Source organism: Emydura macquarii, unplaced genomic scaffold (assembly GCF_026122565.2).
Source record: "Emydura macquarii macquarii isolate MOO-44397 ecotype Brisbane River unplaced genomic scaffold, CSIRO-AGI_Emac_v2 contig_1644, whole genome shotgun sequence".
Taxonomy (NCBI): Eukaryota; Metazoa; Chordata; order Testudines; family Chelidae; genus Emydura; species Emydura macquarii.
The window spans coordinates 20,800,865-20,815,152 of record NW_027131781.1 but is presented as its reverse complement, the minus strand read 5'-3'; the positions used below and the strand labels follow the sequence as shown (position 1 = coordinate 20,815,152).

General features: G+C 38.1%; 1 protein-coding gene across 1 annotated transcript in view; it reads left to right on the top strand.

The window, feature by feature from the left end:
- The window catches only part of LOC137158186 (guanine nucleotide-binding protein subunit beta-5), a 93,550-nt gene that overhangs the window by 25,537 nt on the left and 53,725 nt on the right, over positions 1-14,288 (top strand). The window contains exons 16-29 of the mRNA XM_067555851.1: positions 419-516; positions 2,112-2,198; positions 2,282-2,393; positions 3,782-3,993; positions 4,852-5,017; positions 5,411-5,557; positions 6,381-6,545; positions 6,774-6,867; positions 7,452-7,515; positions 9,245-9,425; positions 10,281-10,374; positions 11,470-11,533; positions 11,650-11,730; positions 12,755-12,935. Coding sequence (XP_067411952.1) covers positions 419-516; positions 2,112-2,198; positions 2,282-2,393; positions 3,782-3,993; positions 4,852-5,017; positions 5,411-5,557; positions 6,381-6,545; positions 6,774-6,867; positions 7,452-7,515; positions 9,245-9,425; positions 10,281-10,374; positions 11,470-11,533; positions 11,650-11,730; positions 12,755-12,935 — 1,746 coding nt within the window. The remainder of the gene's footprint in view (positions 1-418; positions 517-2,111; positions 2,199-2,281; positions 2,394-3,781; positions 3,994-4,851; positions 5,018-5,410; positions 5,558-6,380; positions 6,546-6,773; positions 6,868-7,451; positions 7,516-9,244; positions 9,426-10,280; positions 10,375-11,469; positions 11,534-11,649; positions 11,731-12,754; positions 12,936-14,288) is intronic.

Here is a 14,288-nt window from a genome sequence, read left to right as displayed (position 1 = left end):
TTAGACTAGATGACCCTTCCGGACCCTTCTAACTCTATCGGTCTATGATTCTATGAAGTAGAAAATATTGGTGATGTGCGGGCACTCAGGTGTTTGTACTTGGGGGCCCGAGGCTGAGATTTATTCATAAGTGCATATCTCGTACTATGGTCTATAGAAACATCATTCTAGGGTGTCTAGTGTGCCGTACAAAGAGGGACAGCCCCAACTACTAGTATTCCAGTTTTGTGTGTAAGTGGGAGTGTTTTGTATTTCTGTGAGAAAATATTCAGGGTAAATAGTGCCAATGATCTGAGAAGACTTCTGTCTGTTTTTGTCACAGTTTCCAGCTAGAGACTAACTCAGAATGAAAAGTCAAAGATGTATTGCTAGGGTGGGAATGTGAAATTAGCTAAACTGTTACTTTAATATTTTCTAGTTCCGCAGTTCTTTGTATTTACTTATGGAGACACTTAATGCAACCACTCCGCACTATGTACGATGCATAAAGCCAAATGATGAGAAGTTACCATTTGAGTGAGTACACTAGTGTTGTTGAAATATTATGTTATATGTAATATAAAGCAGTATTCTAAAACTTAATATATATTTTATTTTTTAGATTAGCCATATTTTAGTAAAATGTTTTTTTATTAGCGGAAGTTCACAGACAGAATGTATTTTATTCCCTTAAAGATTACTAAAGAAAAACAATTGAATGTTTTTATATAAACAGTGAATGCTACATGAGTTAACTGGCCATAGCTATTAAGACACTGGGAAATTTTCTGTTAAATTAAAAGGTTTCAAGCCATGATTAATTTTTTTGTTTATCACCTGTAATATTTTTGAAGGGAAGGCTGACCATTTTAGTTTTGGGAGACTAGATATTTTATACAGGTGTGCTTGATCCTCCACAATGCGGATTAGTGTATTTGGATTTCCGGGAAAAGAAGTCACTACCCCGTTCATACTAGCTTCCCTTTTAACAAAAACATTTATGAAGGTGTTAGAAACATTCAAGGAAAAGAGATGTGTGCAATGTCAATCACATCCAAAATGTTTTTCTTCTTCTCAGGATACTACAACATGCATTGAAATAGTTGTGAGTGAGAAGAGCATTCTTAATGTTATGTGCATGTCAGGTGTCCTACTTTATTTCAGAATTCCAGTAGACAGCACTGCTACCACTAGTTTTTAAATGCAGCCAGTATGAATTCCATGTGCAGACATACAGGAAAATCTCTTGGCTCAGAGATACAGCGTCTGTTAGGAGTGTTGACAAATACATGCATTGACAAGGGAGAGAAACGCTCTAAGTCTGCCTTCGTGGTACCATGTTACACAGCCACAAAGACTGATTTTGTTCAGGGACTGGTATTCTGAGGAGTGCCTAAATAGGCTTTGACAACATAAATCACAGTATAAAATTTGCCAGTGAGAACTTACTTGTATGAATGTTACATATTGAGAATGCTGTCTGATTTCTGCACCATTTGATAATCTACACTTTCAGGGTTAGCAATGAAGGGAAGAAGTCTCTGTAAGAGACAAATAAATGAATTGCTCATTTGTCTATTGGGGAGAAGCCTTGAAGTTTAATTTCCATGTTTTTTCCCATGTAAAGAATTTGGGTCAGACATAAGACATCCTGAAACTCTTTTGGGACCCTAAGTGCTTCAGGCAGGTTTAGAAATACAAAATGGTTTATATTTCTTCATTTGATTGTAATATTATCAAAGAAATATTCATTCAATTAAATATAATTTTTTCTGAATTAATTCCGATACCAGAAACCCGGGAAATGAAATATATTGTCGTATGGCCGGATCTCACAAACTCTTGATCAGTGGGTACTAACCTCTATATTCGATAGTGTTTGCAGGATTAGGTCCTTAATATAAAGTGTGTGTGTAGAGAGTGTGTGTGTATGTAGGACAGTATTATATAATTCAGAAATAAATAATTTAACACCTACAATTTTGTTTTGTTGGTAAAGAACCTCTTACCTAAACTGTGGTATCTCCAATTATGCACACATGTACTGGTCTTTGCGAGAAGTACGATCATTACAGTTAAAGATAGCATATAAACACTGGAAGAAAAATAATGTGTAAATTCTGCTCCCTTAGGTTTGACTCAAAAAGGGTGGTGCAGCAACTGCGAGCATGTGGTGTTCTGGAAACTATTCGAATTAGCGCACAGAGCTATCCATCCAGGTACCTAACTGCTCCTTTTTACGTCAGTAAATGTATTTAGATCTGATTAAATAATTTACATTCACCAATTTTTCATTTTACAGGTGGACTTACATTGAATTTTTCAGTCGTTACAGTATTCTCATGATGCAGAATGAACTCTCTTTAAATGACAAGAAAGAGATTTGCAAGACTGTTTTGCAGCGACTAATCCAGGTTAGCTTTTCTGCACCAGTCTATGTGCTGTCAGCCATTATAAATACAAAGGACCCCATTCACAAAAGTATTTACTCACTCCATTAATGATGAATGATTTAAATATTCTTTACCTTATTACTGAATAGAAAATTTAATCAGATGTGGTGTAGTGGATTGAGCACAGGGCCTGTGTTCTTTTCCATCGGCCACTGTGTGACTGTGGGCAAGTAATTTAACCTCTCTGAACCTCAGATTCCCCATCTGTAAAATGGGTATAATGATATTTTACCCATCTTTGTAAAGCATTTGTGATCAATAAAAATAAAGTTCTACATGCATGCGCAGTATTATTTAGATTTTTATATATTCTAATGGGCCTTGCATAGCAGAATACAGTAAAGTGCAGTGCTGCTCTAAGAATGTGTTACCCTGCAATCAAATCGTTTGAAGCCAAAGCTTTAATCCTAGCAAGTTCACCTCAGCTTTCCACCCTCTTCAGGTGGATCATTGAGTTACCTTACTGTTTAGTGTGTGTGGTTTCTTTCAATTTAAGACTTCCGAAACCATCCTACCTGCTCTAAACATTAAGGATCCCATGTCACTTTTTGCACCTTGGTTGTCCCTGGCTGAAAAAGTTTTCTTCCCTCTCTTCCATTATTCCTGTGTAATGTGTATTTGCATTACATCAATTCCTTGTAGCCCTTCAGCCTAGAGGTGACTGAACTTCAGTTGAAGTATAATTATATAGAGCCAGAAACTGTCTTCAGTTACACCCAGAGTGAATTAATGACATTATTGCTGACTTACACCGGGGTAACTGTGAGTACATTTTGGCCATAGTTTGTAAAGTGCTTTGAGATGTCATGGGATGAAAGGTGTTGTGTGACTATAAAATATATAAAACTGACCCTCTGCAAATCCCTCAGAATCTTTTAGCATTTAGGTCCCTAATTTCTGAAGCAGAAAGATTGTGAAGTGAGCACAGAGCAGCCCAGGAGATTTTGGTACAATTTATCATAACTGTTTGGTGTTCAATTAAGAAAAAAAGCTATTTCTGGAGTAGCCTGGGTATTGTCCTTTTCATCTGAGGATCCGTATAGCGTAGCTTTTTACTGTCCTTGAGATTGAGTCTGTTCTCACTGATACCACAGGGAGCAGGTTCTGGGTCCAGTGTCTGGTTCTGTCCTGCTCCTCCTCAATCTCCTCTTCAAGAGCACAAGCTCAAATATTTCCCCCCCCCATCCGTAGGGAGGATGCTCATAGTTAACAGTATCCTGACACTTTGGCATAGCTAGGCTCCTGTGCAAATCTATGAGACAAAAGGAATCTTGTTTGCTTCCCCTCCACCCCCACAAAAGGAGAAGAAGATTGCCCATTATAAATAAACCTACGGTTTTCTTTTGCAGGATTCTAACCAGTATCAGTTTGGGAGAACAAAAATTTTCTTTAGAGCAGGGCAGGTGGCTTATTTAGAAAAATTGCGGTCTGATAAACTGAGACAAGCATGCATAGTGATCCAAAAGAATATTCGAGGCTGGCTTCAACGGAAGAAATTCCTCCGCATAAAACAAGCAGCTGTTACAATACAGCAGTACTTCCGTGGACAGCGGACTGTACGGTACGTCCTAATAAATCAGTTTGCTAGTTGGGCACCTTTGAAGAGCTCAGACTCATGCCTGGCATTTACATGCAAGTGCAAATATGGGGGAGAGTTTCAAATTGTAATCCAGGTTATCACTTTTCTGTTGAATGTTATTTGAGCCTGAAAATGCCTGAATTGTTATATAGATATTCAGGAAGTACTCTTGTCAAATTTCAAATGCTGTGGGCCATATCTCTGGAGCCTTGGTACCCCTACATGATACATAAGGGCCCCGACTGATGCTGAGCGGCATACTAGTGGGTCCAAAGCAACTGATCCGCTTCACAATTTCCTCAGGTATTACTCCCCACTGAACCCAACTCTGTATGTGGCAGTGAAGGAAGCTGGAGTACTGGAAACACTACAGATGCCCGTGGGGGGGCTCTCCTCTCAGGATATGATTAGTTCTCTGTGCGTGTGGGCTGAACCTGACCAGGCATCAGAGCTCTTTGCCCACGTGGCACTCGAGTCATGATTTAGCTTTGTATGTTAGACTTGTTTTCAGGAATAGTCCGAATAGAAAATATAACTTAATGTGAATATACCTCAGAGTAGGGAACACCCATTATTTTAGACCCAACTTAATCTCCATCTTGCACAGACCTGCTGTGACCTCATATTTATCCTTTTAAATAACTTACATTACAAACGTTGAATCGTGGAACTGGGTCTGTAGACACGTCATTTAGTTAAAAGTGTTGGTCCCACATAATGATAATCATCTTCTCCTATTATTTCTTTTCGGTCCCAAATTTGGGACTTGAGTGGCTGAGAGAATGAACACAAGGAGTCTAATATGAATTAAAAAATAACTTTATTTTCTTTTTAATTAAGGCAAGCTGTAACTGCTACAGCTTTAAAGCAAGCATGGGCTGCTATTGTTATTCAGAAGTACTGTCGGGGATATCTAATCCGTAAACTTTGCCAGCTCATCCATGTGGCTACTATAAAAATTCAAGCTTATGTCCGAGGATTTCTAGCAAGGAAGAAATACCGAAAGGTACAGCCATTTAAGAATTTGACCAAGATCCCAGTGTTTGGAAACTTTTGTGTTATAAAATGCTGGAGGCAAAGTCTAGTGATGCTTAATGCTGTATCTTTGATATGAGGGACTCTTGAATATGTTAGCATGTGGATGCAATGTTATAGTTTATAACTTCATAATTTCAAGAAGGATCTATTGCACATTCACTTTACAATTTTTAAAATATTGGAGGTGGTGTGCTTTGATTATTCCAATGGTTTTGATGTGCTATTTGAATACATTTCTAGTTTAAGTGTTAAAGTCCTAATGTGGTCATTAATCCCTGTATGCAGAATCACAGGACATCCGAGCAGATGATGGTTGATCCACCAGATAATTATAGGAGTTTTTTGCTGTCTTGTTTTAAAGATGCTCAAGGAACACAAGGCCATCATTCTTCAGAAACATGCCCGTGCTTGGCTTGCAAGACGCAGATTTCAGAGTATTCGGCGGTTTGTGTTGAATATCCAGCTTTCGTACAGAGTTCAGCGACTGCAGAAAAAACTAGAAGACCAGGTAGATGACAAGAATCTGTTCATGTTTTGTATTAATTTTCTTTCAATACATTTGTTTTATTATGAGTCAATCACATTGTGAATGAGACATTTACACGAATAATGTCATCTGCAGTTCATTAGACAAGAAAAAGTTGCATAAGAGATGTATAGATCCTTACAAGGGTATTAAACAAGTTCCATTTAAGACACTTTATTCTATATTTGTCCATTTCGGGGCTTCCTTGTACCTTTGAAGCAATTTGGCACTGACCCCTCTTGAGGATGAGATTCTGGACTAGAAGTGCCAATGGTCAGATCTGGTGTGACGGTTCCTATGTATGCTGCAATTGTTCGGTCATATCTCTTTGACCCTATTCACACTGAGATCTGAACCATATTAGCCTCAACTCTGTTTAAATGCATTTGCTGCTTTTGGGTTCTAACATGGTGTTCTTTCAGGGACAATAAGCCCAACCGGTTATATAATGTGACTTTTACCTCTTTTTTGGACAGAATTTCCCTGGTTGTAGTGAACATGATTAAACAAGGGTGGACGGGGGCCAGGCAGTAGATTAGCTGTTGTCCAGATGTTACTTGATTCTGTTCCTAGGAGTCATTCTTTACTAATAGTGTTCCAAATCCAGTTTTAAAAAAATGATAGAAGAAATATTCAATTATTAGAGCTTTCCAATGAAAGACACAAAAGGTGGGGCTTTGGGAACTGGTGGCAGGATAGAGCAGAACCTTTCACAACTGTTTTGGGAGGGGAAATATGGGTATTGCACTAATAATATAAGTTACTAAACAGAATGGAACATTTTAACCTATGTTTACTCTTCTAGAACAAAGAAAATCATGGCTTACTGGAGAGACTGACCAGCCTAGCTTCGACTCATGCCAGTGACCTTGATACAATCCACAAATTTGAACTAGAGCTTGAAAAATTAGCGACACAAAAGAGAACCTCTGAGGAAAAAGGGAAGAAATATAAGGAGGAGAGTGAACAGGTTAATCTTCCTGTTCTTGGTGGTGGTTGTAATATAAGATAATTTATCCAGTCTTTTAGTTCTTGTGACCAATGGGTTTATGTAGTGCCTGATCCTGAGAGTTGCTAAGCATCTGCAACTCCTAACAAAGTCTGCAGTTTCCTTTAAACTGTAAGACCTGTGTTTTAATGAGAGATTTTTTTTGTTCCTTGTTAATTTGTGTATTTTATTAACTTCTTATGTTTGCAGAAACTCTCAAAACTTGAAAAACAAAATGCAGAACTGCAAGAACAGAAAGCGTTCTTAGAACAGAAGCTCCAAGAGGAAACTGAGGAAATGAAAGGTACAATAAGAAAGCAGAGGTAGGGCAGCTTTACAAAGCTGCAATGGAGAAAAGTGATAGGGTCAGCTCCTCAGTGGGTGTAAATTGGCATAAATAGCTCTGTTGAATTCATCAGAGCTGCGTCTTCTTATAGCTGAGCCAGCTGGCCTTAAGTTTCTCATCTGTGAAATGTTTTATTTAGCATATGGAGTGCCCAGGCTCTTCATTCTAGAGTCCATCAATGTAGGAACAGAAGCTTTCCTCTCTCCCTTGCCTCCTGTCTCTGAGGTAGCTGAGGTAGGTTCCCTATGCTTGATTCTCATAATATATCGCTCTTAAAAATCCAAGGTCTCTTGAAAGGCTAGCACATGGAATCGCAATCTGTAATTCTATTTTAGAACCTGTAGCATATTGATGTGTCAGGACTTGTTTATGCCGTGTTCCTGCAGCTCAGGATTAATGTGGTTATATGGGAGATGTTAATTCCAAAGTAGCCAAAGAATTTCTTATTACAACCAAAACTCATGTTCGTGATCTTCATTTTTAATCACGCTAAATCTTCACTGTTGCATGAAGAGCCTTCAGATATAATTTTTTTCCCACAGATAAAATGGATAACCTCACAAAACAACTGTTTGCTGATGTACAAAAAGAAGAAAGACAAAGAATGTACGGAATTTAAGTTTAGTAGTTTTAAAACTACATTTTTCTTACTCTCTGCCTTTCTTTCTCTTTCTGTAAATGTATTATGCACATATAAACACAAAAATGGTTCTGTTCTCCATGACTGTTGAGGTACGTAATAATTCTAATAGAAACCTGAAACATGTCAACAGACGTGAGGCAAACGACATCCGTCATGTGCCTGGGAAATTGTAAGATTTCCTTTAATCAATTTTGCTTTTACGATTTTCTGTTAGAACCAAGGGGAGATCCTGATCATAATGGTGCCTTTGGAGATGCACTGCAATCCATAGTGTCAGGGAAAAGGCTGATGGTGACGCCAGTCAGATTTTCTGTACCTTAGAGGAAAGGACAGAAAAAGGTTGACCTTAGGGAAATCAGGCAATGTTCCTTCTGTTACTCTCTCTCTCTGTGACCACCAACATTTCAAAGAAATAAATGGCATTTGCTTGAAAATATGGGACAAAGCTTAGCCCAGGCCCTCACTTGTCAGGTGTATCTGATTCCAGCAATAAGTCAGTTTGGAGCATGCGATGAGGCTGTCTTCCTCCCCCAATCTTTCTTTTCCCCCCAGTTCCCTCTCACCTTGCAAGCCAGTCTGAGTGAAGACTGTTTCCACCAGCTGGGTCTCACAGGGAGTTGGCAGGAAAGGCAAGGACTCTTGAACTGTGTTACTGGTTGGAGCTACATCTAAACTAGAAAAACAAAACAAAACAAAAAAACCCTGCAGCAGTGAGACACACACACTCACACCCTGTCCCAGGGTTTCAGAGACCAGGCCCTGCCCAAGGGGGAATGTCTACACTGCTATTTTCAGTCCCATTCCCTGAGTCGGTTGGCCTGGGCTGTGAGGCTCACTGCCATTTTTGCAGTGCAGACTTACCCTTAGACATAGGGGTTGTTCCACCTCTGAGCCTTTACCTCAGAGCCCGGCGGATGTAGGGAGGCCCCGGCGTGTTCCTGTCCCACTCTCATCAATTTTGCAGATGATTCTGAGAATCTAGGGTGGGATTTTCAGAAGTGCTCAGCATTGGCCTAACTCTGCTTCCACCGGAGTCATTGAAGTAAAGTCAGGCTGACACTGAGCACTTTTGGAAATCCCACCCATCCCATCTACCTGTCCAGAATATAGGTGTATTCTTTCTCATGCCCAACTTGTGGTGGAGGATTCCACCCAGTGTCTTTTTACATGTACCCTGGAGACTGTCCCATTATTCTTAGTTACCTTTAGTAACTTTCTGTAAATTAAAAACATTTTTTTAATCAGAGTTGGTTTTTTTTCCATTCCTGGTTATTAGGTCAGTAAGTGATATTAATAGTTTAGACATTATTTCTCCCTATTTTCAGCAAAGCCTCTATTTTTAGTCCCACCTAATTTTTTTTTCTCCTTATACATTTTATGCTTTTTTTCAATTGAAGAGTGCACCTTGTCCATCATTCCAGCTGGTCCTATCATTCTTAGGACATATCTGTATGTGAGCTGGAGGTCTCATTTCTGACTCGGGTAGATATGCACACTAGCTTTGGCCAAGCTAGCACCTTAAAAATAGAATTGGCGCTGCAGTAGTGTGGGCAGCAGGACATAATCATAGTTTCAAGTGTAGATGTTCCCATTGCCTTCAGTCTGCAAAACTATAAATCAAATGAAAAAACAAAACACTTTTTCATCTGCAGATGGGTTTTAAAAAAGGGTTTTCTTTCTGATTCCATACAGAATACTTGAGAAAAACTTCCAAAATGAGAAGCGAGACTATGAAAAAGAGATTGAATCATTAAAGGGAGAAATTAAGGCTGTCAAAGAAGAGAAAAGTAAGCTGGAATATCAAATTCAGGAAGAACATATCCTTCAGGATGGCTTACAAATGGAAGTAGAACAACTTAAAAAACAGGCAATGGTAGGAGGATTATTTCAGTAAATTAATTCAGTAAACAAAACCAGGGATGGTCCATTTCATTTCAGTTTCTTCCCTCCATACTGCAAAGAGAGAATTTATCTGCTTTGAGAGTCCATCTTTTCTGTTTTGTTGTTTACAAAAAGTACATTTTGAAGCAAGCTGTGGTTGGTAAAATCTGATTAAGGCAATAGTGTATATTTAGTGTTGGCTTCAATACACATTGAAAAAACAGACACACAAAAATTGTCATTTTAACAAATGACAGTTGGTTAGTATATTTATTTGAGTGTAAAATCTGAAAATTGCACTTTAAGTAGTTTCTTACAAACCCGCTGCCAGCTCAAAACAAAACAAAACAATAAAAACCCTGAATCTATTGTCCTGATGAAAGGAATATTTGTTACCTAATTCCGCGCTCAAAATAAGCACAACTTCAAATGCAGTCAGTGAGAACTATGCACATATATTTGAAGACTGAAATTGGACATATTTGTCCATCAATTTTTGGAAGAAGGTATTAATTAATTAGGAGGACACTTCCCTTTTGTAAACAGAACCTGTTTGTGCGTGTTTAAAAAAACAGCAAAATATTTTTCCTTTGAGTTAAACATTGTGGCATAGATTATATATATATTTATATATATGGTGCATCAGAATCTTACTATTAGGTCCTCTTTTATATAGGAGAATATTTAAGACAGCTGACTAGACTGATTTAATCAGAACACATTTTAAATCTTGTGGCATATTGTTAATCATAATACTGGTTATACTTAGTTGATGTCTGGCCCATCTCTGTCACTCCATTTTATCCCATTGGACACTGTCTCATTCTGAAAAATTTGTCCAATTCAGACAATACCTGAATTGCAAAAGGAAATTGAACTGCTTCAGACACAGAAAATGGATGTGGAAAAGCTGGTCCAATCCCAGAAGAGAGAAATGAGAGGTAATTGACAAACTGTGCAATTCAGAACATTTACAGACAGAATGTTAAGATTTTGTTTTAATTGATTAAGTGTGTGTGTGTGTGTGTGTGTGTTCGTTCAGTTGTTGTGTCAGTTTTTCTAATATATTACAAAAGGTAAAAACACAATCAGAAGGCAAAACTTCCCAAACAGACATTTATAACACACAACAAAAAAAAGATTAAAAACCCCTGTCCAAATCCAGAATGAACTCCATCCCATCAGCCACATCATCTTCCACCAGAAAAAGCCTGAGGAAAACTGGTAGGTATTGCTGTGTGCTCACTGAATCCCAACACCAGGGACTCTTCACCAAGAAAACACTGCTCTCAGTCCTCTCTCATTTAAACAAGCGTTGTTAGCTCGGGTGTCTCGGATGATTGCCCGTGCTTTGGGATCACAAGGATGAGGAGTTGGTCTGTCAGGCAGCCAACACTTAAACCATTTACAGATCAAAACTAACACCTTAAATTTAACTCAGAAATTAATAATTCACTAGTACAACTCACAGAGCATGGATATAATATGCTCTCCAGTCCTGATTCAGCAAGACACTTAAACACGCTTAACTTTAAGCACATTAACAGTCCCATTGAAATCAAAAGGATTACATGCATGCTTAAAGTTAGGCATGTGCTTCAGTATCTTGATGAACTGGGGACTGAGAGAAATGCTGCTTACCAAGAATGCTGCCAATTTCTGCACTAGATGCAGTACCAAATATCTTGAAGGTGCACCCCTATGTAAACCATCTTGCAGTTATCAAAGCACTAACTAGCAAAGGTATGGATAACTCTAGCAAGATCCAAATTCAGAAGGAAAGGACATAACTTTCATAGCAAGTGCAAATGATAGACAGGAGCCTTGGCACCTGTACCTACCTAGATATCTATGAAGAGATGGGGATAGAACAGAGTCTCAGGATTACACTCCTTAGTTAAATTAAGTATATTTATCATCCACCAGCAAAGAACTTGGCTGCTTTAGAAAGAGGCTGATTTGATTATTTGTGTATATCTATAATCTGAAAATCTAAGGAGAAAATTAATTGTTTACATAAAGATATTTATTTTCAGAAAAGATATCAGAAGTTGCAAAACAATTTATTGAGAGCTATGATGTTGAGTACGTAAGAAGCAGGTAAGATATTTGATTTTTTTTCTAGGCTTTTTAAACATTTAAAACAAACTGGATACTTTTAAGAAATTTAATTTCTTCATCCATAGCAGTTTATATTGTCTTGCCTTGTGTTTTAGGCTGGCCACAGAAGATTTGGAACATTTAAATGAAGATGGAGAACTTTGGTTTGCTTATGAGGGCCTGAAAAAAGCAACAAGGTTAGGTTAATTTGTAATATTTGTTCATAATTCTGGTCTGAGGTTCATAGGATAAACAGTAAGTGGCAGTAATAAGGAAACTTGTCTTACAGTATCCTACTGAAAGCATCATGTAACACATGAACATATATTGCCTAATAGCAGAATAGTTTGACTCAATCCAGCAAACACACTGTTCTGAAGTCAATGGGACAAATGCATGAATGAAAAATTACTTGTGAATAAAACTTTCAAGATTGGGTATTTTAATAGTACAAGCACTAGAAACACATGGGTATTTTTTAATATCTAGAGAACTTTTCATGGGGATTCATGCTCCATAAATCTTCATGTTTTGATGAGAGACCCAATCTTTGAGTGGAGAGCCACTGACTAAAAGAAACAAAGAAGCTTAGACTGTCATGACAGATATAATGTGTGCAAGAAAACTCCTCTGAGCTTTGTTTTAAACCAGTCATATAGCTTTTCTTTAGTACTGTACAACCAGAAAAAGAAAGAATTTTGCCTTAGAAGCCTTTAAGGACCAGTGTTACTAGTGAGATCCATTTATTTTGAGCTAAAATCACATTGCACATAATTCGGGAACTTTATATTTTACCGTAAAGGTCCTTAATCCACCTGAAATGATTACTTTCTCTGATTTACTTGTCTGCATGTGGTGGTGGATTTTTTTTAAGGTTCTGAAGTTATTAAATTAAATCTCTACGGTATACAGACTTGAACAATACGTTGCATGCATATCGGGAAAGATGAGATAATTGGATAGCTTTGAACTATATAGTAAACTATTTAACATAAAACTGAAAACTGTTTAGATAGAACCCTTGTAATGAGAAACTAAATGTGTGTTCTGGAATATGCTGAGTGGTCTGAATTGTCGGGGTGTTCAGATTCTGGAGTTGCTACAGCTGTATGTTAACACAGTGCCTTGTTTTCACATTGGTTTTGTCTTCACCCTGGGAGAAAGCACATTGCTTTCAAATTCATACTCTATCTATAGTTTCCAATTTTACTTTTTTAACAGAGTATTGGAAAGCCAGTACCAGTCTGAGAGAGAGAACTATGAAAAGGAGATTGAAGCTTTGAACTTTAAAGTTGAACATCTTAGTCAAGAAATTATCCATTTTCAAAAGTTGTTTAGGGAGGAAAATGACATAAATGACAGTATCCGACTTGAAGTCAGTCGACTAACATCAGAAAACATGGTAAGATTCAAGCACTACAGAGGTTAGTACTGGACTTGTAGGACAGAATCTTTTCAAGTGTATTTGTGGCATGAAATCCTCAGTATTTCTGCAGACACTTCTGTGAATCCTGAAAGACTCCAGAGATGTCAAAACACACAGCCACCCAGCCTCTATGCCCACATTGAAGTAAAGGCTGTGGTGATGCCCAACAATCTGCCATACTTGAGGGCACCATCAGTGTCAGAAGTAACAGACTCAGTTAACCTGTTCTTCAGTCACTTTACGCAGCCATGTGGAGCTACTATGGGTATGTCTTCACTTACCACCGCCGGATCAATTCTCCAGGATCAATTGAGTGGAAGTGAAGACCTGCTCAATCGATCTGGAAGTCGATTCAATAAATCCACCCCCAGAAAAAGAGTCATGCCTCATCAACGGGAGAGCATTTCCCGTCAGTGCAGCATAATGGGGATGACATGCTAATGAAAATGTAGGAAGTCGACGGGAGATACACAAGCTACATAGACTAACTTGTGTATCTCCCGTCGACTGCCGCTGAATTTCGCAGTAAGTGTAGACCAGGCCTATGTCCCAGCCCCTTACTGCTTTGTAAACCTAGGCTGAAATGCCCTCAAGGTGCATTTTCTTAATCATCAAGTGTTAAAATACTGATTTTACAAACTCGGACTCAGTGGGAGCTGTATGTTCATGCGCCTGAAAGCAGAATTTGGCTCAGGTTGTTGATACTTCCCTAGGAAAACAGATTAATCACTTTGTGAGTTTAGATTGCATTTTAACCCTTTGTATGCCCACGGGACTAAGATTTATGATTTTATAAAAGATTTTGTTGTATTCAAAATATTGTCACGATGGTCGTCGATAGGCTCATACAAATATTATGATGGACATACTGTACGCTATTCCTTGCCATGCTTATGGGATTTTTTGTTTGAAGTTGCAATAATAATTTGTGCAAATATGCAGTTTTACACTGGACAGCTATTCAGGAATACAAACATCTATTGCTAAGCTTTTATGTCATTTGAATAGTGATTTAGCTAGAAAAATAATAGCATTTAGTGTTGACCAGGAAGCTATCCTATTTAGCCATTGCAGTATATACATAATTTAAACAACTGGTCTGAAAATCAACTAAGCCAGCTATTGTTTGACTGATGGTATGTGTTTGTTTTTCTCATTGGTATATGTCATCGCTTAATAAAGAGAGTTTCTTAATAATACAACAGCCCTTTCCAGAGCAACACAAACTAGAATCAGAATGACAGGTACCGGATTCCAAACTGATCCATCTAGGAGTCAGACACTCATGCTGCAGTGACTTTCTAGGCACACAGCCACCATTAACCACCT